Source organism: Aricia agestis, chromosome 3, assembly GCF_905147365.1.
Source record: "Aricia agestis chromosome 3, ilAriAges1.1, whole genome shotgun sequence".
Classification (NCBI taxonomy): Eukaryota; Metazoa; Arthropoda; class Insecta; order Lepidoptera; family Lycaenidae; genus Aricia; species Aricia agestis.
This window is the reverse complement of record NC_056408.1, coordinates 23,949,338-23,976,680: the sequence shown is the minus strand read 5'-3', so window position 1 is coordinate 23,976,680 and position 27,343 is coordinate 23,949,338. Positions and strand designations below refer to the sequence as shown.

The 27,343-nt window shown below is 41.6% G+C and overlaps 1 protein-coding gene and 1 long non-coding RNA gene across 8 annotated transcripts in view; one reads left to right on the top strand and one right to left on the bottom strand.

The window, feature by feature from the left end:
- The window catches only part of LOC121725441 (spectrin beta chain, non-erythrocytic 2), a 96,738-nt gene that overhangs the window by 4,782 nt on the left and 64,613 nt on the right, over positions 1–27,343 (bottom strand). For all 7 annotated transcript variants that reach the window (XM_042112429.1, XM_042112422.1, XM_042112421.1 and 4 more), the window contains 24 exons: positions 24,764–24,905; positions 24,261–24,365; positions 23,655–23,801; positions 22,913–23,018; positions 22,657–22,829; positions 22,403–22,530; positions 22,186–22,298; positions 21,361–21,434; positions 21,088–21,214; positions 20,845–21,019; positions 20,022–20,123; positions 19,834–19,944; positions 19,382–19,745; positions 19,164–19,288; positions 18,935–19,074; positions 18,534–18,682; positions 17,996–18,339; positions 17,756–17,904; positions 16,617–16,803; positions 15,951–16,086; positions 1,850–2,131; positions 1,232–1,504; positions 737–960; positions 221–369 (listed from right to left, as the gene is read on the bottom strand). In XM_042112429.1, coding sequence (XP_041968363.1) covers positions 221–369; positions 737–960; positions 1,232–1,504; positions 1,850–2,131; positions 15,951–16,086; positions 16,617–16,803; positions 17,756–17,904; positions 17,996–18,339; positions 18,534–18,682; positions 18,935–19,074; positions 19,164–19,288; positions 19,382–19,745; positions 19,834–19,944; positions 20,022–20,123; positions 20,845–21,019; positions 21,088–21,214; positions 21,361–21,434; positions 22,186–22,298; positions 22,403–22,530; positions 22,657–22,829; positions 22,913–23,018; positions 23,655–23,801; positions 24,261–24,365; positions 24,764–24,905 — 4,025 coding nt within the window. The remainder of the gene's footprint in view (positions 1–220; positions 370–736; positions 961–1,231; positions 1,505–1,849; positions 2,132–15,950; positions 16,087–16,616; positions 16,804–17,755; positions 17,905–17,995; positions 18,340–18,533; positions 18,683–18,934; positions 19,075–19,163; positions 19,289–19,381; positions 19,746–19,833; positions 19,945–20,021; positions 20,124–20,844; positions 21,020–21,087; positions 21,215–21,360; positions 21,435–22,185; positions 22,299–22,402; positions 22,531–22,656; positions 22,830–22,912; positions 23,019–23,654; positions 23,802–24,260; positions 24,366–24,763; positions 24,906–27,343) is intronic.
- Positions 42–21,966, top strand: LOC121725450. Its single transcript, XR_006035392.1, has 3 exons — positions 42–113; positions 5,331–5,336; positions 21,945–21,966. It is a non-coding gene; the product is annotated as an uncharacterized LOC121725450 (long non-coding RNA).

Genomic DNA, 27,343 nt, shown 5'->3' with positions numbered 1-27,343 from the left:
CGTCCTATCTGATGTCTTTTACAATGTATCTCTCTGTAGGGCTGCTGTAAGAGATTTCTTTTAGAAATAAGCAGTTCCTTTGTGTCGTATTTCCGTGTTAATTGTATCTTTATGTATTTTTCTTGTGTACAATAAAGAGTTAAATAATAATTAAGATATTCATGAGTTGTTTCGGCAGTTAGTCGTGTGAACTGTATAACAATGCTGGTGTCGGACTGACCTATATTCCGTTCCGCGGGGTTGGCGGGGGGTGCGGCGGGGGGTGGGGGGGCGCGCTGGCTGCTGCGGTGCTCGTGCAGGATCTCGGCCTGCGTGCGGCGCCGCTGCGGCTCCGGCGACGACTCCGCGGACGACGACGACGACGCGTTCCTGCAACAGTTGTAATTAAAACATCATTAAACATCACCTGGTTTTTCTACCCTATCAGCATCTACCTCTACCAAAAGTATACGTAATTCTGCAATCACTTGCTGTAATTTTGCATTTTTCAAATATGTGAGGCAGCACTATGTAATTCAAACGATATTCGATTCAATACAAATACCCAGTTTAATCATTTTTTTTTATTTGTGAACTAACAGTTATTTAATACAAAATAATATTATAGACTGAGCACTACATAATTGGTTTCTAGGTTTGTCTCTATTTTCTAAATTATGTAGTACTCATATAGGTTCCATAAAAGAAACATCTACGTAAATGTTTATCGTGAGGTTTAAAAAAATAAGATACTGACTGTTGCAGGCGCGCCTTGACGTCAGCGGTGGGGGAGGGTTGTGAGGGGCGGTAGGGGGTGAGCTGCAGCTGCGGCGGGAGCTGCGCGTGGAAGGCGAGCTTGGCGACCCACTCCCTCAGCAGGTCGCGCGACGCGCACGCGAACAGGTACTCCGCGCCGTCGGCCAGCGCCAGCCGGAACACGTGCGCGCGCTTCGTGTAGTCGCTCGCCGCCGAGCACACCGCCTGTATCAACACACGCACGCCGTCAACACACGATACGTATCATATAATACTGACGAGTCGATTCGAGTGCCGCGGGAGCCGAACATTTTCCCATGATGCGGCATCCGCGCATATGTTATAAGTGCGAAAGTCTGTCTGTTACCCTCTTCGTGCTTAAACCGTTGAACCGGTGTAATAACTTTCGGTACGGGTACTTCAGGTCCCGGGAAATGACCTAGGGTATTTTTATGGCAGAAAAATATATAGTTCGCTGCATGAACGGCCCACTCACGTTGAGTATGGCGACGGGCGGCGCGGCGGCCTTGGCGCTGGCGAAGTCGGCCTCGTCGCGGAAGAAGCACAGCAGCTGGCCGCACAGCACCACGTAGTAGGAGCGCCAGGAGCGCACGGTGGCGCGCTTGCCGCCCTGCCCCGCCTCCTGCTTGCGCTCCATGTGTCCCTCCATCTCCACGGGCGGCAGCGTGTCGGGCCGCTGGTGCCGCCGGAAGCTCTGCGTGCGCCGCCGCGTCGTGAACGACGGCGTGCGCTTCGGCGTCTTCACCACCTGCCACAGACGATATTGAATTTCCACCTTCGCTCGTCCTCGTGACGCTCGCAATTTTATGTTTTGAGAACTGAGGGCTAAGTTGTATATATGGTGTGTCACTACTCCCTGATATAGACTATAGACAACGCTGAAAGAGTCATTTCTATGTTTTAATGAGAATCACGCCGACGTCATAAATTAGCCCATACAATTATATAAAAAAAGGCAACTCTTTTAGCGCTGCCACTTTCACAGCGATCTCTATACAATGAACACAAACACCCTAAAGTATTATCAGTTTGTTTTGTTACGCCCTGTATAAAACAGAAGAGAATATATTAGGATTTAGGCGGTTCAACTCACGCTCATACTCTCGGCGCGCTTGACGTGGGCGGCGACGTCGGGCTTGGGCAGGCGGTCGAACTGCGGCGCGGGCGCGAGCGTCTCGGGCGCGTCGTCGTCGTCGGCGGGGTCGGGGGCGGGGTGCGCGGGGGGCGGGGCGTCGCTCTCGCGGCGGCGCTGCTCGGCGATGCGCTCCACCTCGCGCCGACGCGCCGCCTGCAGCCGCTCCGCCTCCTGCCGCTCCGCGTGCCGCCGCCTCTCCTCCTCCTCCTCCTGTTTTTGGTCCTTGAAAGCCTTCTCGATCTGTTACGAAGTGCAAAAAAGACGTTAAACTTACCTACAAAAGCGGCACTTAAGCTATACTGTCGTGTATCACGAATTACCGGGGACAGCACGACCGTCGCTGTCATAACCTGAGACTTTTTCTTTATTTTTTGCCATTACATGATTACACTGACATCAATTGAAAAATTATTATTTAATATTATGATTACTTTGTAAGTGTCTTTTGTTTAATTTTATATTGTTTGAACGTGACTATGAAATTAATGTTTTTAAAATGGGAATATTTATTTATTTATTAGCTGTCCCGGTGAACTTCGTGTCACTTTAAAACCTTCCCTGGACTTCTACGAATATTTTAAGACTAAAATCAGCCCAATCCGTTCAGCCATTTTCGAGTTTTAGCGCGACTAACACATTTGGAAATCCATTTTTTATAAAGAAAAATGTAATTATGTAAAAATAAAAAAAAATGTAATTGTACGGGTTGTTGCCAACCGTACATAATTAATATGCTTACACTTTAAGATTCAGTAATGTCGCGGATCATATTCATTTGTATTACGATTTACGTAAAATAAAGTCAGTTATCATTTATCCATCAAAGGGAGCGGTTTTATTTTATCATTCCCAATCGTTCTCCCTTAATTATCATTTATCTTTATCATACATCTTTAATATAATATTGGTTGTAAGGCAGGCTGCAGCAGTAGCCCCTACACTTATATTTTTTTTTTTGGTCCTTCGAAAATAAATTTTTATCAGGACTTTTATCATAATATTTCGGCGCGAGTGTGTGGACTTTATTTTGAGCTTTCTAATTATATTTTATCAAGACTTTTATGTATCAGTGACTTTTTGCAAAGCTCAAACTTTGGTGTACTGTACTGTATGTGAATTGGTGGAGTGTTTGTGTGGTGCTATCATCATTTCGCGGGCCGGGAGGTCTGCTCATCATCGCTGATCATCATCATCGTGACGTCGCAGCTCGCAGGTTTGCTGTTTCGTATCCCGAGCACAGCTGACTCAAGTAAGATTGTTCCTTTTTATCATATAATTTTATTTCTGATTTATCATGATGGAAAATATGTTTGAACGGCAAGTTGAAATTATCAAGGCGATTAATAGTATCAAAGTAAATTTCGGAAAGGATTCCGCGAGTAGAAAAACTCAGGAATATATTCAAAGAAGACTTAGCACTCTCGAGGAACTGTGGGTAGAATTTAAGCAGAATAACGAGCTTCTGTTAGGTAGTTCAGACAAAAATAATCCATATTTTACGGAAAATCATTTCGGGAAGATGGAAAGCATTTATCATACCCTAAAGCACACTTTGTCGACCTATCAGCCCAAAGAAGATAAATCTTCGACTGCTCCGCCTGAAAGAATTCAGGAATTATTATCAAAGCAGCGCACTAATTTCCGAGCATTGAGCCGCTTAATCAATAGCATCAATATTGAAGAAATCGCTGAGAAGTGGGAGATAGAAGAGGAGCTCCGAAATCTGAAAAGTCGTTGGAATGTTATTGACACGCAGCATTTAGAATTAGATGACTTTTTGCAAGGTTCTGATTTAGAATACGAAGAAGAATATAGCACCTACGAGAAGGAGTACAAGAATATCAAGCGGACGCTCCATAGAAAGTTATCATCTACGGCTCACACCCAGCAATCAACGCCGCAGCTGGAGATACCTATCTTCACCGGTAAATACTCTCAGTGGCCCACGTTCTTTGATTTATTCAGTGAAGCTATACATAATAATAGCTCGCTGACGAACGCCCAGAAAATGCAGCACCTAAAAGGGAAGTTAAGAGGAGAAGCCGAGCGATTGATCCAGCACCTGCATATATCATCTGAAAATTATTTAACAGCCTGGGATATTTTAGTTCATAGGTATGACAATAAGCAGCTTTTATTCACCAACCAAATTGAGACGCTGATAAATCAGCCGAGTCTTCAGAAGCAGTCGGCCTATGAAATTAAAAAATTACATGACACGTCCGTCGAGTGCATCCACGCCATTCACAACCTGGGGGTGGACACCAATACATGGGATCCCTTGCTTGTTCATCTTTTATCAAAAAAGCTAGACGTCGAAACGTTAAAAGATTACAAGGAAGCCAGAAAGGCGCCGCGAGAATTACCTGAGTTAGCAGAATTTATCACATTTTTAGAGTCGAAGTTTATTGCGTTGGAACCGATACATAAAAAAGAGCGGGATGTTTTTCCGCCTACAACATCGAAGCATGTAACCAACCCAAGGTCATCAACATCATCGTATCAACCTGCAAGGAATTTTAGTCGCGAAAAGTATCAGGGTAAAACTTATCATACTCGTTCTACGAAATGCCCATTATGTTATTTTAATCACGATTTATTTAAATGCAGGCGATTTATTAATATGACACCAGCGTTGAAGTTACAAACAATTGCGAAGCATCAAGTTTGTCGGAATTGTCTATACAAGCATTTTGATAATCCATGCATTTCTACAAAGCGTTGCAAGGAATGCCAGGGTGACCATAATTCTTTGTTGCATGAGGCTTTTGTAAATACTGGTAGTTCCAGTTCTAAATTAGTTTGCCCTGAAAGTAGCCAAAATGACATTAAGCATGTTACTAAGCAGCATAACGTTAATTTCGTCGCTGGAGAAAATGAAGAAATTTTGTTGACCACAGTTTTATTGAAGGTTCTATCAGCTGACGGCTCTCTTATCACTCTTCGAGCGCTTTTGGATCAGGGGTCTCAAATTTCTTTGATATCAGAAAATGCGGCACAGATGTTAGGACTCCGACGGCATAAATATCATGCATCAGTATCAGGAATAGGCTACGGATCAAAGCAGAGCAAAGGACTGCTGGAAATTGAATGTCACTCTATTTATGATGACTTTGGCTTTACGACTCAAGCTATGATTATTTCACGTGTTGTAAATAATTTACCAAATATTTCGTTTACTAAAAAATCATGGTCACACTTGCAGCATATCAACTTAGCGGATCCGGATTATAATATTTCCCGTCCTATTGATTTATTATTAGATGCCAGCGTCTATTCTCAAATATTAATGAGTGGACTTATCAGAGGGCCACCTCAGGCTCCTATTGCGCAGCAGACCAGGCTAGGCTGGATTTTGTCTGGTAATGTTAGGACATTTAACTGCCACGTGATTATCAATAATATATCAGATTTATCAAAGTATTGGGAGATGGAGGAGATCTCAGTCGAACAGGATGACTGTTCACTATCAGCCGGAGAAGAGTTTTGTGAAGACTTATATGCTTCGACTACAAAACGTTTGGAAAACGGCATGTATGAAGTATGTCTTCCTATGAAACCAAATTTTGAGGAAAAACTTGGTTCATCACGTCCGAAAGCAGTTGCCCAATTTTATCAGTTGGAGTGCAAAATGGCTCAAAATCAAGTATTTTCGGACAGCTACAAGAATTTCATGAGGGAATATCAAGAACTAGGAGACATGGTTCCATATACCAAGTCTGGTGAGGGTCCATCATATTATTTTCCCCATCACGGCGTACTCAATTTAAACTCCACTTCTACAAAATTACGGGTGGTCTTCAACGGTTCATCCAAGACATCATCAGGTCTGAGTTTAAATGACGTGATGGAGCAAGGCCCGAATTTACAAGCCGACCTGCAGGCTCTTATCATATCTTGGCGCCAATATAGATTTGCGATGACATCTGATGTGGAGAAGATGTTCAGAAGAATCCTGGTCCAAGAGGCTCATCAAAATCTTCAATCGGTAGTCTGGAGAAGCTCATGTGATGCACCTCTTCAAAATTATAGACTCACAACTGTGACGTACGGGACGAAGGCAGCACCGTTCCTGGCAATGAGAACGTTGAAGCAGCTGGCTATGGACGATGCTGAGAAGTACCCCTTGGGTGCAATCGCGTTGAAAGATAGATTTTATATGGATGACTATTTAGGAGGCTGTAATGATCTAGAAACGGCGAAGGAAGTGCAGAAGCAGTTGATAAACATCTTACGCGGAGCTGGCATGAATCTACGCAAATGGTCAAGCAACGAGCCACAGCTTCTACAAGATTTATCATGCGACCAATTAAATAATCCGTACGAGTTTCGTTGCTCGGAATCCCGTAAAACGTTAGGCCTTAAGTGGAATCCATCATCAGATACGTTTACATATGATTATCAATTTGAATCGGAACCTAAATATCATACTAAACGGGAACTATTATCAGATATCTCTAAGTTATTTGACCCCATCGGTTGGATATCACCATTATCAATTAAGGCTAAGTTACTATTTCAAAAAGCATGGGTGACGGTGGAATCGTGGGATGAAAAGTTATCAAGTGATATCATTCAAGAGTGGACAGAATTACGAACAGATTTTAAAAATATCAAGAACATAAAAATCCCACGATGCATCGGTAACCTTCAATGTACGTATCAAATACATGGTTTCAGCGACGCATCAGCAAAAGCGTACGCTTGCACCGTATATTGTGTTGCAACAAATTATAAAGGCGAGCGTACATCACGGTTAATAACTGCTAAAACGAAATTAGCGCCTTTAAGCAAGAGCTTGTCGCTGCCTCGACTAGAATTATTAGGTGCACTACTTTTATCAAAGCTGATTCGGAAGGTGGAGAATACCCTGCCTAGCACGAATGTCAAAATATACGCATGGACGGATTCAATGATCGTGTTAGGGTGGATTCATGGCGATCAATCAAGATGGAAGCAATTTGTCGCAAACCGAGTTCAACAGATCAAGGAAATTGTACCATCGTCAAACTGGAACTATGTACCAACGGAAGGAAATCCGTCAGATTGTGCGACACGAGGAATATCAGTCAAGAAGTTGGGTGACCATCGTTTGTATTGGGAAGGCCCGGAATGGCTCACGTCCTTTGAACCTGACCAAATTCTTAGACCATCATACGCAGAACCTGATATTGAAGTTAAAAAGGTTTCTTACAGTGTGAACACAGCCTTACATTGCAATAAGGTTGACTTTATATTGGAATTGTTAAGTAATCACAGTTCTATAACTTTTATTGCGAAAACCGTGGCATGGGTTTTACGTTTCATCACTCGAAGTCGGAAACCGTCCGACACAGCAAAAACATTGTCACTCCTGGAAATGAACAATGCTTATAATATTATCATAAAAACTATTCAAGCTATAGATTTTAGCGAGGATTTATCATTTATCAAGGCAAAAGGGCATGTTCATCAAAATAGCAAATTATCAAGTTTGAATCCTTTTATCGACGAAAATGGACTATTGAGAGTTGGCGGTCGTTTGAAGAACTCACATATAAACTGGACCGCGAAGCATCCTATCATACTAAGTAGCCATAGTAGATTTACTTCTCTTATCATTGATAAAGCACATATCACTACGTTACATGGTGGAGCCCGACTGACACTAGCTTATATCAGGAATAACTATTGGATTATTAGTGGAATATCTACAGTGAAGAGGGAATTGAGGCGATGTGTTAAGTGTCGTCGATTTAGTCAGTATAAATATCGACCAATTATGGCAGACTTACCGCAACCGAGAGTAGTTCCTTCTAGACCTTTCACTCATAGTGGCATCGACTTCACCGGGCATGTAGACCTAAAATTGAATAAAGGACGAGGCGTTCGAACCACCAAAGGCTACATTGCAGTTTTCATCTGCTTAGCAACGAAGGCAGTTCATCTAGAGTTAGTATCAGATTTAAGCACGCCATCATTTCTTGGTGCATTCCGGAGATTTTGTTCACGACGAGGGGTTCCATCCCACGTCTATAGTGACAACGGAACTAATTTTATAGGCGCCAACAAGCTTCTTAAAAAGGAGTATCAGGAGATTGCAGCTACCATCAATCAGGAATTTTTCGATAACATCACTGAGATGAAAGTAGAGTGGCATTTTAACGCTCCCTCTCACCCCCATGCTGGAGGTCTGTGGGAAGCGGCTGTAAAAAGCTTAAAGTTTCATATCAAGCGGGTCATCGGCGAGCAGAAACTCACGTACGAGGAGTTTACTACTGTTCTCCATCAAATAGAGGCTTGCCTCAACTCAAGGCCACTCTGCGCGCTCACTGAAAATCCAGAGGATCCTGTTTTAACTCCGGGACATTTTTTAATTGGCGGTCCCATCCTCACCAGGCCTCAAACGGAACCTGAGTCTATGTGTTTATCAAAGAGATGGCAACTCGTTCAATCTATCAATAAGCAGTTTTGGAAGTGTTGGTCGTCTGATTATTTGCAGCAGCTACAGGTTAGATCTAAATGGAAGAAAGAAGGAAAGAATATCAAAATAGATGACATTGTATTAATTAAAGATGAAAACTTACCTCCTGGTAAATGGGCCATGGGCCGGGTGCTGGAACTTTACCCTGGAAGAGACGGACAGATCAGAGTTGTATCACTGAAAACAAAAAATAATATCATTAAGAGGCCAGTTATCAAATTAGTTCCATTACTGCCTGGAGAAGTAGAAGATCAAACACCAGCATCTATCAATCACGAGATACCTGCTCCAGAATCAAATAACACGAGGTCTCGGCGTCCTCGACGTATTAACTTTAAAAACTTTTTTATGACTGTTTTCATGTTTATGTCATTCCTTTTATCACCGAGCTTGCAACAAGTTCAGAAGGATTTTATGATCACGCCTGTAAACACAAATCAAAGCATTTATTTTGATAAAATCGCGGACCTTCAACATATAAGAGACGAATGGACTCTTATTATTTTTTATAACATGTCTACATATTGGCAAAGCTTCGAAACCATTAAAAAATATGTTGAGCACATAAAGGAGAATGGGTCTTCTCAAGATTATCAATCTATTACCTTGCAACTGGAACACGAGCTTGATGAGATAGATCATTTTAATCAGCTGCTGAAAAATCAATTAAACAGAAGACAGAAGAGAGGGTTAATTAATGGAGTTGGTTACATTGCTAACTCCTTATTTGGTGTCCTAGATGAAAGGTTCGCCACGCAGTATCAGCAGGACATAGAGCATATTCAGCAAAATGAGAGTCATTTACAAACACTTTTACATAACCAAACTCTTGTCATAGAGGCCGAGTATAACATAGTGAAGAGGCACGAGGACGTCATGCAAAAGCAATTTTCTCTTATCGATAATTATATCAAGGATTTGGCTTCTGAAGTGTATCAAGTTAAGCAATATTCATCACGTTCCACTTATATCACTTTTTCGTCGTTAGTTGCTCATATCATCATTTCTAAAATTAGACGTATTCAGGATACTCTCATTGCCACTCTCACTGAAATTAATCAAGGTCATATCAGCACAAACTTTCTATCACCGGAGCAACTGCAAAATCAAATAAATATAATATCAGGTCGTTTGCAAAGGGAGCTCGTGCTACCGACGGACGGCTCAAATATCATTCAGCTTTATAAGCTACTGAGAGTTGCCGCGAGAGTCACAGACAAATATCTTATTGCTGAGGTAAAGATTCCTATACTAAACAACGAAATTTTTGAGCTCGACAAGATCATAGGTTTACCTAAGAAGAAAGATCAGAAGTACTATCAATTAACTACGAAATTTCCCTACATCGGGTTTAATATCAACAAGGATTCCCTTATCCTTTTATCAGAATCGGATCTTCAATCATGTCGGCATTTATCAAATGAGAAAGTTTTATGCTTTCTTAATAGCCCTGTTTATACTACGAAGATAAAACAATCAATTTGTGATGTCAACATCGTCGACGGCGATACTGACCTACCGCTATGCAAGTCGGAGCTATCGCGTTGCAAAGAGCGCTGGATAAAATTACACGCAGATAACGAATGGCTGTACATCTGTTGTGAACAATGCAGTGTCCGGCTGATTTGCCCAGCTGGGATTACGTCACAGGTACTGATAGGCAACGGAGTCATTCGCTTAGGTCCTATGTGCATTTTGAAGGGTGATGATTTTACAATTTATTCCCACAACTACTTTAGCAACCGATTAGATATCAATCAAAAGCTCGAAATACCCCAGTCCTCCGTCTTGAATAATATCATTAACACTTCCTCAATCGATATACCTAAGTTAGAAAACCATGAAGGTGAATTGGAAGTTTTAAAGACGCAGTTATTAGAAATAAAGGAACAATCAGCTAATAGTATGGACTTTAGTGTGCACGATGTCCATCATTATGCTCTGGGATACATCATAGTCAGCTTGTTCATCATCATCGGCGGTGTCTTGGTGTTTCGCCGACTTCGACGGAGGCGCCAGCTGGCGGGCGGGGAGGCGTCCCGCGGCACGCGCGACACGGACGCCGCCCCCGCCGCCCCTGCTGCCGCCCCCGCCCCTGCCGCTGGCGCGGGAGTCCAGCGCAGTATTAGTGTTAGTGATGTGAATGTGCTAAATAAAAAGGCAATTAGTGAAGTGTTCTCGAGTGTCCCGAATGTTCGAAATGTATCTGGTGAAATCAGACAATCAGTGCTAAGCCTCGATAAAAGCACTTCCCCTATGTTTAGTCATTCTGTTAGATTAAGTGAATTGAAAGACTAAAGCTATCATGCAATATTGTGTTTGCAAATAATTTACTCTTTTGTTTTTATATTCAACAATAATAATATAATTTTACCTATCACTTTTTATATCAATTTTATGTTTATACTTTTTACATTTTTAAAATATTATCTTCTATACAATTTTTATTACGTAGTTTATAGTGTATCATTGTATGATGTAGTTTTTAATTTATATCAACGTCGCCATCTTTCGGGGGGCGCAGGATGTACGGGTTGTTGCCAACCGTACATAATTAATATGCTTACACTTTAAGATTCAGTAATGTCGCGGATCATATTCATTTGTATTACGATTTACGTAAAATAAAGTCAGTTATCATTTATCCATCAAAGGGAGCGGTTTTATTTTATCATTCCCAATCGTTCTCCCTTAATTATCATTTATCTTTATCATACATCTTTAATATAATATTGGTTGTAAGGCAGGCTGCAGCAGTAGCCCCTACAGTAATATTGTAAAGAAAAATGTATTTTTCTTTATTTGAATTTTGCCGCCATTTAGGTTATAATTGACAGATCCTTCTGTTCTACGACTTGTATGTAATCTATAAAAAAATGATGGCCGAATTGACTAAAAACTAAAAAGCATTTTTAAATTTTTTGGTTTCGGCGATTATTAATTTAATAACACTAAATGTCGTTTCTTTGTTTTTTCCAGAAACCCAATTGTGTTATTATTTTCTACAAAATCGTCGAAAATTCTAAGAAATAACCTTATAAAACGACATTTATTGTCAAGAAAAGAAAATATGGAAAGATTGAAATTCGCATTTCAAGTAAAACCAACATCAGACGGAAAGTCGAACCACATTGCCATAACCTCAATCAGTACACAAGATGACAGGATTTTTCTTATTCCTGAAGAATATCAAGCAGCGTCACTCCACAAACATATACAATCCACTAAAACCTTTAGTACAATGAAAAATACATTGAAAAAAAGATATCAATCCAGAAACGTTTGGATAAAAACTACGGAGGATATTTTAAGAACTTATGTGGATGAGGATAAAAATATGATTTTCCAGGACCAATTTCTCGAGGAGATAAGTCTAGAACAATTTTCTAAAAGCAATACAAAAGTTACAGAAGATCCAATTGTAAAGATTTTGGAAAAATTGATTGAAAGTCAAGAAAGAAAAGAAAAACAAAGTGTGAGAAAAGTGGCTGACAAATTCGTTATTGAAAAATTTGATGGACGAAATACAAGTGCATCTTATTGGATGGAGACGTTTGAAAAGGAATGTGAAAGATTTGGATTAGTAAACGATGATGAAAAAATTGAAATTTTCAGATTATTTCTTGAAAAATCTTGCACAGATTGGTATGCTGCCATGATGATTAAACACAGCTTACAATCAGAGTGGTCTGAATGGAAGTCAAGTTTTTTACAAACCTATGCCATTAAAGGTTGGTCGACAAGCAAGTATGCTTTGTCTTTTAAGTATCAATCAGGCTCTTTGTTGGACTATGCTGTAAGAAAAGAAAAACTATTGCTAGAAGTAAGAAAAACAATTGATGAAGGGACATTAATTGATATAATAGCTACGGGCTTGCCAGACTTTATAACGGACAGAATAAACAAGGAGGAAGTTGTGTATGTAAGAGATTTATTTAATGAACTGAGAAAGTTAGAGCATCTAGTTTTAAAAAAAAGAATTTTCAAAAAGAGAGAAGATACTAAACCAAATATAATAAAAGAAAAGTGTAGCATTTGTGAAAAATTAAAAAAAGGTGTACGTTACCACTCGGAAGATTTTTGTTGGTTTAATCCTAAGATAAATAATGAAAAGGATAAAAAGCAAATAAAACTCATCAATAATTCAGAGTTGGAATGTGAACTACAGTGTGAAGATCAAAAAAACTAACTGTGCCGCCATTAATTAAAGTAAAATTAGTTCTTAATAACAATATTGAGATATTTGGAATCTATGACTCTGGTTCTAATGTATCATTAATCAATTCAAAGTTATTAAAGATGAATAATAAAGATTCGAACTTTAATCACAATGCTAATTTGAAAACAATTAATGGCGTTAAAAAAGCAAATGGCATAATTAAAGTTAATATAAACATTTTTGATATGGAAAAGGAAATGAATGTTTTTGTGATAGACAGAAAGAATTTTGACTATGACTTTTTAATAGGACTAGACTGCATAAAAGAATTTTACTTGTGTCAAGATGAAAATTTGAAAGTACATCAGAAATTGCCTGGTTCTAAACCGTTTTTTGAAGAACAAAATAATTCAAATATAATAAACTTTAATGAACACTTCTGTGAAGAAAACCTTCAAATTTATATAAATCATCTAGATTTCAAGGATCAAGCACAGATTGAGGAGTTGATATCAAAATATAAATCTGTATTTGCAAAAGATAAATATGACATAGGAAGAGTAACGGGTTATGAGGCACACATTGATTTACAAGTGGAAAAATATTGCAGTAAAAGACCATATCGTTGCACTATTCAAGATAAGAAGGAAATAGAAAAACAGGTTGCAAAGTTATTGGAAAAAAATATAATCGAGGAATCATATAGCCCTTTTTCAGCGCCTGTTACACTCGCTTACAAAAGAGATGAAAATAAAAAGTCCAGATTATGCATAGATTTTCGAGAACTTAATAAGATAGTTGTTCCACAATCGCAACCATTCCCTCTTATTGAAGACCTTATAGTGAAAACAAGAGATTGCAAATTTTTCTCTACGCTAGATTTGAATTCTGCCTTTTGGTCTATACCATTGCGTGTTACTGACAGATACAAAACTGCATTCGTCACACAGGAGGGCCACTACCAATGGACCTGTTTGCCGTTCGGTCTAAAGACAGCACCAGCCATTTTTCAAAGAATAATGTGTAACATAATACGAAAAAATAATCTAGGAGAATTTGCAGTAAGTTTCATCGATGACATATTAGTATTTTCAAAAACATTTTTAGACCATATAAGACACCTAAAACAATTATTTGAAGCCATAAAAAATGAAGGCCTAAAACTCAAATTTTCTAAATGTATGTTTGCAGCACAATCAGTCAAATACTTGGGTCATATAATACAAAATAACTCAGTCAAACCATTGAAGGATAATTTGATATCAATACAAAATTTCCCAATTCCAAAAACACAGAAACAGGTAAGACAATTTTTAGGGAAAATAAACTTTTACCATAAGTATGTGCCAAATATAGCAATAAAACTAGAGCCTTTGCATAATCTTTTAAGAAAAGGACAAATATTTAACTGGACTGAGAAATGTCAACAGTCATTCGATGAAATGAAACAAATTTTATGTTCTCAACCAATATTAACAATCTTTGATCCTAATCTGCCTATTCACATATATACAGATGCTACTGGCATCTGTATATATGTGGGACAGGGACTGGGAGCAGTCTTGAAGCAGCCACAAGACAATAATGAAGAAAAACCTGTTGCATACTTCTCTAAAAAGCTAAATGAAGTTCAAAAAAGGAAGAAAGCAATATATCTGGAATGCCTAGCAATTAAGGAATATGTCAAGTATTGGCAGCATTTATTGAGAGGTAGAAAATTTACTGTATTTTCTGACCACAAACCGTTAGAAACTATGAACATTAAATCAAGGACAGATGAGGAATTGGGTGAACTTACATTCTATCTGTCACAATATGATTTTCAAATTAAGTGCTCGCCCGGCAGATACAACATTGAAGCTGATTGTCTAAGTAGAAACCCTGTCCTTGGACCAAATGAAAACCAAGATGAACAATTAAAAATAGTAAACACAGTAAAACTGCAAGAAATATTAGAAGATCAAGAAAAAAATGAAAATATACAGTGCAAGAAAGATAAATTAATATCAAAAGACAACATTTATTATAAGAGAGTAAAGAACAAAGAAAAAATAATTTTATCTGAAAAATTTAGCATAGAATTCATAAATAAAATTCATAAAGACATGGGTCACTTAGGAATTAGGCAGATGCAAAGTATGATTAGTTCATTGTATACAGCGAAAAACATCACAAAGAACATAAAAAGAATTTGTGAAAATTGCTTAGTGTGTTTAAAAAACAAATCAAGAGGATAGAACAAATGTGGATTAATGTCACATTTGGGACCTGCCACAAAACCGTTTCAAATATGTTCTATTGATACAATTGGAGGCTTTGGAGGTACACGGTCAACGAAGAAGTATTTACATCTGCTGGTGGACCATTTTACTAGGTATGCACATATTTTAACTTCAAGTACACAAAACTCAAATGATTTCATCAAACTCATAAAAAACTGTGGAGAAATTCACAATATTGAATTGATCCTATCAGATCAGTATCCAGGTATTAATTCTAAGGAATTTAAAGGATTTTTGGACCAAAAAAATATTTGTATAATCTTTACAGCAGTAAACTCGCCTTACTCAAATGGCCTAAATGAAAGACTTAATCAGACATTAGTCAACAAAATCCGATGCAAAGCAAATGAACATGCTAAAAAAGGTGCATGGACAACCATTGCACAAAACTGTGTAAAAAACTACAATGAGACGAAACACTCGGTTACTGGATATGCTCCAAAGTACCTACTATATGGCACAGATGTTTCTCTTTTGCCGAATGAGATGAAGCTAAAAAAGACTGAGAATGATTTAGTAAAAGACAGGAAAAAAGCTTTAGAAAACACAATAAAATCTCACAATTACAACAAAGAAATCTATGATAAGAATCGAATATGCATAGACTTTAAAGTTGGTGATATTGTCTTTGTGGAGAATGGTAACAAACTTAATAGGAAAAAACTGGATGAATTGAAACTCGGACCTTATAAGATTATAGAAAAAATATCGAACACAATCTACAAGATAAATACGGATCATAAGAAGTCGGAGTCCAATTTTTTTCACATCTCGAAACTAACACCAGCTCCTGATGGCATTTATTCTGAGAGTTTGCGTGACTAAATAGGTACCTGATTGTATTTACTTTTGGGAGGGAGATGTAAAGAAAAATGTATTTTTCTTTATTTGAATTTTGCCGCCATTTAGGTTATAATTGACAGATCCTTCTGTTCTACGACTTGTATGTAATCTATAAAAAAATGATGGCCGAATTGACTAAAAACTAAAAAGCATTTTTAAATTTTTTGGTTTCGGCGATTATTAATTTAATAACACTAAATGTCGTTTCTTTGTTTTTTCCAGAAACCCAATTGTGTTATTATTTTCTACAAAATCGTCGAAAATTCTAAGAAATAACCTTATATATAAGAAGATAGGTCGAGTAGTACTCACGAGGGTGACGCGGCGCAGGGCGTTGAACTTGTCCTTCTGCGCGTCGATGGTCTCCTCGAGGTCGCGGTGCCTGTTGATGAGCTCCTCGGTGTGCGCGAGGCTGTCTCCGTACTTGCCGTCCCGCACCAGCGGCACTCTGACCGAGTACACATTATTTAGTTTAGGTTGGCGCCGTATATATGCCATTTTGTAATTTTACTTGACGTATAAATACTTCGTCAAGTAAAATTACTAATCGAGTCGAGTAAAATTACAAAATGAAATTTCTTAATTAAATCACAGTACTCAGATAAAATTCGGCTAACGACTAGTACATATTATTATAGGGGTCCTATAAAAAACTACAAGACACAAGCGCAACGTTCTAAGTAGTTTTTATTTTTCGTAGGTTCTAAGGCTATTTCAACGCCGTTAATTTATATCAGAAGGTCGGGGATGTCAGAGAAGTTGATTCCTAGGCAGCTGGCAGACCTAAGTAATTTGATCGCGTTATGTCAAACAAATCCAACCGACAGATCACAGCATAAAGTTAATATACCTAGCGAAATATTAACTTTATGGGTCATAGCTAACAATTAACATTGAATTGACATGACCCGAGTTCCGACCGGATGACGTGGATCTGTCAACTGCGTATCACGTACGAATCAATTTCCTCGATGGTACCTGTCCGTGATCCACTGGTCGAGTGCGTCGGCGTCGCGCAGGAACAGCAGCGCGTCGAGATGGCGGTGGTAGATGTCGGCGCGCGCGCGCCACACGTCGCCCAGCAGCGAGCGGCGCGCGCGCAGCCCGCTCATGCGCCCCTCCACCTCCGCCGACATGAAGTGACCCTCGCGCACCAGCTTCTCGCCTGACACACACCAACATACACACATCTATATTATAAAACAAAATCGCTTTTTTTTCCCTCATGTCCCTTTGTTCCCTTTAATCTTTAAAACTACGCAACGGATTTTGATGATTCTTTCAGTTTTAGATAGCCCATTTATCGAGGAAGGCTATAGGCTATATTTTATCACGTTATGATTAATTGGAGCGAAGAAATAGAAGAAAATGTGGAAAAACGGGGAAAATTATTTGAAAGGGCTAACTTGAACGCGCTAATCTCAGGAACTACTGGTGCGATTTGAAAAATTCTTTCAGTTTTAGATAGCCCATTTATTGAGAAAGGCTATAGGCTATATTTTATCACGCTAGACTAATAGGAGAATGTGGAATAAAACGTGGGAAATTATTTGAAAGGGCTTATCTCGCGAATTACTGGAGCAATTTTTATGTTATTTGGCACAGATAAGAAAAAGACCACGTGAAGGATCATAGGCTATCGATTTTAATAATTTTTTCAGTGGCTATATATTTTATACCCATGCGACGCCGGGGCGGGTCGCTAGTCAGTTCATAAACGAGTAGAAGGTTTTATATTTACGTGGTTTATTACCATTAAAATTACTTTTATGGTTTTTTAAGGTCATAAATTATGATCATAAATTATGCACATATATTTTAAACTTCAATATATGTAGTGTTATATGTTATCCATGTTTGTTTAATTTAATTTATAACATTTTTGACTAATGTATTATTTTTATAGCAAAATGAAATAAGTAGTAACCTGTAATTTAAAGTACTCACAATAATAATAACTAATCCGATATAATATCAGTGTATTCTGAATGACGACGAATTATCGTAACTTTTGTTGGTTATTCACAGTAAATATACAATTTTAATAGGACGGTTCCGCTGACGCGCGAATGACGGGTGTGTCCTATAATAAAAAATTGTTTTTTCAATATACTAACCGTCCGCGTAGAAAGTGTCGAAGGCCTCGTCCTTGGCGTCCATCTCGGCGGCGAGGTCGGCGTGTCGCGCCGCCAGTCGCTCCGCCGCCGCCACGTCCGCGCCCAGAGACGGCGCCGTCACGCGCGCCAACGTCTCGTTCGTCCACGCCCTGCACCGAAACATAAATAATGAAATAACAGCCGAACAGGGAGAAGCGAAAACGGCAAAACACGTCGAAACGACGATAAACAAAGTCGCACATGAGCTGCTGGTAGGTGTCGAAGTAGGCATCGAGCTGCTGCGCGAGCTCCAGCTGCTGCTGCACGGCGGCGGCGCGGGCGTCGAGCGCCTCGAGCGCGTCGGTGACGTCGTCGAGCTTGGCGGAGACGTGCGCGCGGGCGTCGGGGAAGGCGTCGCCGAGGCGCTCGGCGTCGGCGGCGAGGGCGGCGTGGCGCTCGCGGATGGCGCGCACGTCGGCGGCGAGCGGCGCCAGGCGGTGCGTCTGCCGCACCAGCGCCAGCGCGCCGTCCTTCTCCGCCACCCACGCCAGCGTCTCCTCCGCCGACCGGTCGAACTCGTGCACCTGCCGCGCGCCAGCCAGCGCCTGCGAGTATACAAACATTCGTTGCAATTCTACTTATTACAGTACACATTTACTTGTCTCAGTCGCAAATTCAAATTTTATGCGTACAAATAATGACAAACGAAAGACAAAATAAATACATAAAATGAAAAAATAAATAAAACACTTCTGTCGTCACACAATTTCCGTTAGAAGACTAAGCACGCGACGCTCACCTCTTGTCTCGCGACGGCCAACTCCTTGAGGTCGTCCCAGAGGCCGCGCACGTCCTCGATCTTCTGCTTGACGCGGTCGGCCTCCGGCGTGTTCTCCTCCAGCAGCGCGGCGCCGGCCTCGCACACCGCCTCGATCCGGCCCTCGTTGGCTGCAGAGGAGATGACATTAGGTACTTGTCAGATAAATTGATTCATAATGTTGATATGAGATGAAAAGAAAGATGGCGGACGTCTGTCATTCGGTCGGGTTATAATAATTCAATGTTAGTCGTCATCTGTGGGCGGTGTTTGTAGTGACGCGACCAAATTACGTAGTTCCGCAATCTGACTATGAATCGACTTCTCTGATAGTACATAATCTCAAAGTCATAATATTAGCACCCGACACGGGCAGCACGCACCGTGCAGCTGCGCCATGAAGCTGTCGAAGGCCTGCTGCAGCCCCTCCACGTGCTCGACGTCCTGCCCGTAGTCCTCGCTCGCTGCCACCGCCATCTGCTCGCCGACCCACTCCGTCACCTCCTCGCACTCCTCCACGAACCTGCCGCCGCCGCAACCAATATTGTATTATAAATAGTGTTGGGGAATTCACTTCGACACTCTCGTCGAACGTCCGAAATCGAAACTCACTTGAAATATTTGAGGCTCTGCTGGAGCCGCTGTTGCTTCTTGGCCGTCAAAAGCTTGATCTCGTCGTAGCGAGTCTTCAGCTCCTCGATTTTGTTCTTTATCTGGTCCCCGTCGGCCACTCGGTCCTGGAACGAAACGAGCGCATATAATACATCGCGGTCGGGGAACGCGAATGGGGAATCACTATATAGCGACGGGGGTGAAGTCTGCCAGCCAACCTGCACGGCCGCCGCGGCCTTCTCCAGCTTGGTGAGCGTGGGGAGGAAGGCGGCGAGCTCGCGCTGCTGCGCCTCGAGGCGACGCTGCAGCGCCAGCGCGGACTCCTCGTCGCGGCCGGAGTCGGCGCCCGCGATGGCGGCGCGGCGCTCTAGCAGCCACGCCTCCGCCTCGCGCGCCTCCGCCAACAGCTGCAGCAGCTCGACGCGGTCGCGCAGCGCGGCGACGCGACGCGCGGCCGCCTCCACGCCCGTCCGCAGCGCCGCCCGCAGTTCGCGCGCGCGCCCCTCCAGCTCCGCGCCCGCGAAGTGCCCGCGCCGACTGAGCGTCGTCGCGCGGGAGCACACGCCCTCCACGGTGGGTTCACTAAAATTAAATATCCGTTGTAATATTTTTTATTTCGCTCGCGATGAACATGGAAACACCGGAAGCTAAAATCATGCGAGCGACTCACCGAGCGCTGATCTCGGCCTCCAGCGCCATGTGTTTCTTCAGCAGCGCCTGCGCCTCGGGCAGCGACGAGCCCACGTCGTCGGCGCGACACGCCGCCTCGCGCTCGCGTAACCTGATCAGAAATAAACATCCCGTTAATGCTGTTGACAACGAGAAAATCGTTAAATCGTGTCAGAACAAAATATGCACCAAGCGAATTCCTCATCGGCGTCTCTCTCCCAGCGGTAGAGTTGGGCGGCGTCCTCCAGGTTGTCGCGGCGGATCTGCATCGGCTCCTGCAGTTGCCGGTACCTGTATCACCATAAAATTTATTATTTTTTATAATTCTGTTCCGTAGTAACTACAAGAAACTCTTATAATTCGTCCGTCCACTGTGACAGCTTCGGTAAGTAGTAATTATAAATGTGTCGGTCATTGTAATAGTGGTGTAACTCCATATTTTTATTTTCCCATTTTCCGTTCATTAAAATAACTTCGTCTTATTTTTAAGTAACTATATACTATTATAATATTTCATTTGACATCTACAATAAAAAATATAGAGCATTGAATAAAAATTTGTATTTTTTTTCTACGTGTTAATTAACAAAAATCTTAATTTCTCAAAACTTAATTGCATGGAGATAATTCACTATTACAATGAACGACACAAATATAAATTGGCGAAATTTTGTAGAGGTGTATGTTCATGAATAATATATTATACAATAAGAACTGTAGAAAAAATGCTAACAGATTTTATGATGAATGATTGTAATGCTCAATTTGTACAGAATTTATATGCAAATAAAGATTTGCGTTTTTTTTTAGATTTGGCCATTAGATGGCGCTTAAAGTAAAAGTGTGTATGGGGACGCCACTGGCGTATACGCCGGTGGCGAATACGCCGGTGGCGAATACGCCACTGGATGGTGCTTAATGTAAAAAGACCATAATATTGTCTCTTTCCCTACTAGTTGACGCTTTATGTAGAAATTCCTTCAAATACGGTAACAGACGTTTTATCATGTACCTCTGCACGGCGCGCTCGGCTCGCTCCAGGATCTCCTCCGCCATGAAGTGTTTGCTGTCGGCGAGCTGCTTCGCCGTGTCGGCCAGCTGCGTCGCCACGTCTGCCTTCCCGCTCATGGCCGCCTCCAGCCGGCCGTGCCGCCGCAGCAGCGCCGACACTGACGACAGATCTTTTCCTGTAAATAGCGTTCCTGTTAGCTTCGCGCCGAGCGGGGGTGACGTCACGCGATGGGCGGGTACCGACCGTGGTCCTCGCTGAGCAGCTGCGCCTCGACGTCGTCCAGCCAGGCGGTGAAGTCCTCCAGGCCGCGCAGGTACACGCGCGCCTGGTACGCCTCCTGCAGCCGCGCGCGCCGCACCGACGCCGCTCGCTGAAATACATACGAAATACGTATAATAAATATTCTGTATCACAACCAACATTTCTAAAAACTTTAGCGTTATTTTTAACCGATGACACTTTATTTATTTTGATGTAATAATTATTATGATGCGAAGCACCGGCCGGCCTCCTTACCATGAGCTCGCGCCACAGGCGCTCGAGGTGTTCTACGTGCTGCGCGATCTCCTGCGCCGCGTAGTGGTTCGCCTCTGGAAACATTCAAATATTGAAATTCTAAACTTTCGCGTTGCATTATAATTAAAACTTTTTATATATATTTCCTTCGTATATATGACTGATTGATGCCAAAATAAATGAAAAAAAAAACTTATTAATTGGTACTTAACGCGTCTTATTCGAATAAGTCGCGTTAAGTTTTAACATTCAAATATTATTACAGCATTATCAAATATTATTATAACATTCAAACATTATTAACAGCTATACAAATATACACAAAAGTTTTACTGACTCTAGAACGAACTGTCGCGAGCAGTATTTCCGGATCATAACGACCTTCAAGGAGAGAGCGTTCCCTCCTAAAATGCCGGCAACCCACTTGCAGCTCTTTTGATGTCGCGAGTGTCAATAGGAGACGGTACTTGCTTTCCATCAGGTGACCCGTTTGCTTATTTGTCCCTAATTTTATATAAAAAAAACGTAAAATGCGTATTGAACGGGGATAAAATGCTCGCTACATAAAATTTATATCTTAATAGTATGTACTATCAGAGAAGTTGATTCCTATGCAAATCGGGGACCTAAGTAGTTTGGTTGCGTTACGTCAAACCCAGCTGACAGATCACAATTAACATTGAATTGACATATTCGACCAAATAATGTTCGTCTGTCAATTGCATAGGAATCAACTTCCTCGATGGTACTATTGACTAGCCGCAAACGTTCTTTCGCGCTTTGTCTTTTTTAAATAAATTATTTGGCGCGTTTGGTGCGACTGACCGATGAGCTCCTCGCCGCCGTTGGCGACGTCGTCGATGCGGCGCTTGTTGGCCGCCAGCTCAGACTCGAACGCCGAGTGCTGCTGAATCTTGCTCTGGAGGTTCGACAGCTCCCTGGATTCGAAGGGTTTTCAAATCGTAAATATGTATTTATTTGTACTTTTTCATATTAAAATTTGTCAATATTTTGGCTTGTCGTTGTTGTTAAGAGTGCGTACCTGTAGCTGGTGTCGGTGGCGGTGTGCATCTTGAGCTCGATCCACTCGCGCGCGTGCTCCAGGTCGCGCAGGAACTGGTGCAGCTGCTTCGCCTGCTCCAACTTAGCACCGCGCTGCCGGCAGCTCTCCTGTAACATTTACATCATTAGGCCTCAGCTACTTTTTCATTTCCTCCCGTCGTAATGATCGGGCATCGAAGCGCCGAGCTGGCTGCTTTACGCGGCTCGAGCGGGGCGCTGGCGCGGCGTACTGACCGTGAGCTGCGCGGCGCGGCGCTGCACGCGGGTGAGGCGGTCGCGGATGTAGGCGGCGTCGTAGTGTTCGGGCAGCGCGGCGTTGCCAGCTCGCGCCAGCTCGTCCACGCGCGCGCCCTGCGACTCCAGCAGCCGCGCGAACTCGCCGTGCTTGCGCAGTAGGCTCTCCACGCCTGCGAAAATCGTTCGATGCGTGTTACGAATACCGTGCAACTTGTAGTATAACGCGATATAATAAGGGCGAGGGAGACGGTACCGTCGAGGTTCTCGCCGAGGTCGTCGTTGTTGAGGAAGGCCTCCTTGGCCGCGAGCCAGTCCTCCACCTGCCGCGCCTGCTCCTTGAACACCTGCAGCGAGTGCGCCTGCAACATGCAAATATCAAAGTTAAAAACTATCTTTAACAGAAAATAATCATACTTATTTTAATTTTTATGTATTATTATAGGTGATATATATTATATAAGAGTTTTATTAAATACTATCATATTGCATTACTTTGCATGCCATTTAAACGGCAAAACATGTACTGTTTAACGCTAACTTGTAACATCTATTTATCATGTTTTGAGCAAATAAAGATATTGAATTGAATTGATTTACAGCGGGGCTAAAATGGTCACATTTAGCAATTCCTCTCAATCAATTCAGAAAATGAATTGTCAAAACTGCTGACTGCGACAAGGTTAAATAACATGAACGTGGACGGTGGCGCTGCTCGTAAAGGAGAACTGTCAAAAATTACGTTTTTGTATGATGGCAGCGTTAGTTCCATTTTTCGACACGTTCATTTAAAGACTAGTGGAGTTGTAGACATGAATTGCAAGCAGACTTGCATTTTGCGATTTAAAAAAAATGAATCATATTATGATTCTTAGTGTGATTCTCCAATGCGACCATTTTAGCCCCGCTGGGCAAAATCAATTCCATTCGAAGGAGAGAGCTAGTCGTTTCAGAGATCACTGTGCTGGTCGATTTGTTCCGTAAAGAAGTCGGTTTACCTGTGTGAGGTAGGTCTTGCGCTGCAGCCAGGCCTGGTCGAGGGTGGAGGCGAGCTTCTCGACGCGGCGGACCTTGTCGGCATCGCGCGCCTCCTCCGCCTCCTTCATGAGCACGGCGATCGCCTTCTGCCTGCCGTCGATTTCCGCCTGAAAGATTGTAAGGTAGCAATTTGGATTTTGGATTAGATTTATTTTTGCTAAGCGGTAAATATCGTTGCAATTATCGCAAATAATGGGATGACAGTTTTTTTTTTTATGAAATAAGGGGGCAAACGAGCAAACGGGTCACCTGATGGAAAGCAACTTCCGTCGCCCATGGACACTCGCAGCATCAGAAGAGCTGCAAGTGCGTTGCCGGCCTTTTAAGAGGGAATAGGGTAATAGGGGAGTGTAGGGAAGGGAATAGTTGAGGGTAGGGAAGGGAATAGGGTAGAGGTTAGGGGATTGGGCCTCCGGTAAACTCACTCACTCGGCGAAACACAGCGCAAGCGCTGTTTCACGCCGGTTTTCTGTGAGAACGTGGTATTTATCCGGTCGAGCCGGCCCAATTGTGCAGAAGCATGGCTCTCCCACGTATAAAGTAAGTACTTAAAAAGTACCACATACCTTTCTCTCCTGGTGCGCCTCGAGGAGCGCCTCGGCGTCGGCGACGCTCTCGGGCTCGGCGCCCTCCATACGCTTCACGGTCTCCGACACCCACAGCTCCAATTCCTATACAAGATTGTAAAAAATAAATAAAACATAATCTCATATTAAAACATGGAAAAAAACTTTGCCATTACCTAGTAAGTAGTAACCTTAGTTAACATATATTGTAGCAGTTTTAAGTAATAAGCAGAAGTAATTTTTAATAAATCTATGTATTTTCCAATTCATACGGAAGTGGAAAATACAAATCTTCTTCAGGCCAAGCTGTGTAAATGTGAATTTCTGTTTTCAATTCATGCTCCAACTTATTTCAGCTCAAAGTTGGTTAAAGCCTTAGCCAATCTTGGTCTCTGACGCAAGACCAAGATTGCGTATTGGTTGCTGATGCAGTACTGAAAACGTCAGTTTCCGAAAAACTTATTAACATGGGTGAACACAGTGGCGAATAATTGGAGCCTCACCTTCAAGCTCTCCTCGAATTTGTGTTCGGCGATGGCCTCGTCCAGCAGCTTGGTGCGCTGCTCGGCGAGCCGCTGCAGCTCCGCCCAGCCCTCGTCCAGCGCCCGCAGCCTGTCCACGATGTCCTCCGCGTGCTCCGGGTGACTGAAAGTACATATACTATTTTACAAAATCCCCAAGTAAAAATAGAACAAAAAACAACTGAAAGAGAAAAATATAATGTTAAGCAAGCACAAGCCATGAATACTTTAAGGGAATAAGAAAAAACTAGCTACAGACTAGCTGCAACGAGCCACACATTGAAAATCTCAATCATCACTTATGGGCTACGTCCACGGAGCTAATACAAAGAGGAGCTGGCCTAAGCAACTGTGCAATGTGATTTTCAACTAGGTCCTGACGTCATCATTGTGGGCGGGGCTTAAGTCAGTACACTTTCAGCGTTTGTCAGGTGCACAGTGCACACGTAACGAGACTCCCAATAAATTGGTGTTTTTTGCGTTTTTAACAAGGAAACGATGAAGTATTGTGTTTTACAATGTCGAAAACACTCAGACCAGCGACCACATAACCCAATAGACGCCTAATGTTTTGATTTCTCTTAACAAATTATTGTGTCAATGTGCTGAGGTAAGTGACGCGTGGGAAGAGGTAAGAAATGCATTACGATTGGCCAATTGAAATTCACGGCATGTCATAAATCAGAACTAGTGATGGGAACTTTTAAAGGGCAAAAATTCTGTAATATTATATGATTTTTGCGAAACTTTTATCGTTTACGCAGCACAATAGGAAAAATCATCCGATTTAGAAACATTCTTCATTGGTGCTCCGCTCCTATTGGTCTTAGCGTGATAATATAATATAGGCTACATAGGATATATAATAAAGCCTTCCTTGATTAATACTGAGAAAAAAATTAAATCGGTCCAGTAGTTTCTGAGATCAGCGCGTTCAAACAACAAACAAACACTTCAGCTTTATATTTATAATTAGTATAGATTATTTGACTTGCTAATTCCGCCACATGATTTCTAAGTCACAATAAAATTGATGGAAATTTATTTCTAAAAATAGTTGTCCGCCAATAAAACTGCTTGAAGTTTTAGTGACCAAAAATCTTTACTTGGTTACTTTCTTTACGCTTTCAAGATAAGATTTCATGATTACTTCGCAACGCCGACAAAAAACAACGCTCTGTGATGGGTAGATAGTAGTAGTACTAGTAGATGGATGGTTTATCCATATTTCTCTTACTAAAATTGGCAAAAACAGTGTTGGTACTGCAGAGCTCAGTAATCGTCGACAATTTTTATTGCTATTTTTTTTTATGAGATAAGGGGGCAAACGAGCAAACGGGTCACCTGATGGAAAGCAACTTCCGTCGCCCATGGACACTCGCAGCATCAGAAGAGCTGCAGGTGCATTGCCGGCCTTTTAAGAGGGAATAGGGAAGGGTAGGGAAGGGAAGGGAATAGGGTAGGGTAGGGAATAGGGGATTGGGCCTTCGGTAAACTCACTCACTCGGCGAAACACAGCGCAAACGCTGTTTCACGCGGTTTTCTGTGAGAACGTGGTATTTCTCCGGTCGAGCCGGCCCATTCGTGCCGAAGCATGGCTCTCCTACGTATAGCTATACGCTATAAATTATAATCATTAATCAGTTGTTTAACAACAGTTCTACTCAAAATGACTTGAGCATATCACGCTTTGTTTCGATTTTCGATTAAAAAAAAAATATTCCTCTGAAAGATAGTTGGTATCACATCACTAGTGACGCGTGACGATACCGAAAGAAAGGATAAGCATTACTAATTTGTATTTGATAGAAAGGGATATGACTTATGTCAAATGCTTTCGTCATGGATTCAGACCAATGTAATTTGAGCTCTGAATAAATTGATTCTTGACAGAAAAAAAATATTTTGTATGAAACGCACGAGATGTACACGGGTCACGGATGTGGTCGATACTAAGACAGATTTCGCTATCATTATCTAAAGTAAGACCTATAAGTCTTACATATTGTCTGAAAGTATTCGCCTTGCATTAGGCGTCTAGAGGCTATGTGGTCGCTGACTCAGACAGACATTCTGATAATATAAATACCATCACATTTCATTTGGAAATAATTTTAAATGTAATTTAAATATAAAAGTTCTAGAACATTTCAGCTTTCAGCGTTTATTATACTACTTGACACTAGATGGCCAAACCTTTGAAAGATAATACAGACGTAAACGCGTATAATTTTGCATAAGTTTATTACAATAATCATACTTGAATACTGAAAACCGTTATACACTTAGTCTTAAACACATTTAAATAGCTAAAACCGTGATTATATAGCTTTTATTGTGATATTACTTTTAAACCGCCATCTGTCGTCATCTATGATAACTATTTGAATCGTAACAAAATATCCAGGGCAGTAGTTCGTCCCATAATATTCAAGACAAAATGACATCTTGTGTAAAATAGTTGAACTACGTAGTAACATCGACCTAAGCTAGTAGTTTTGCTTTTAGCCGATAGATGAAATATTGAGAAGTGGGCGGAGCTTGACACCCCCTCACCCCGCA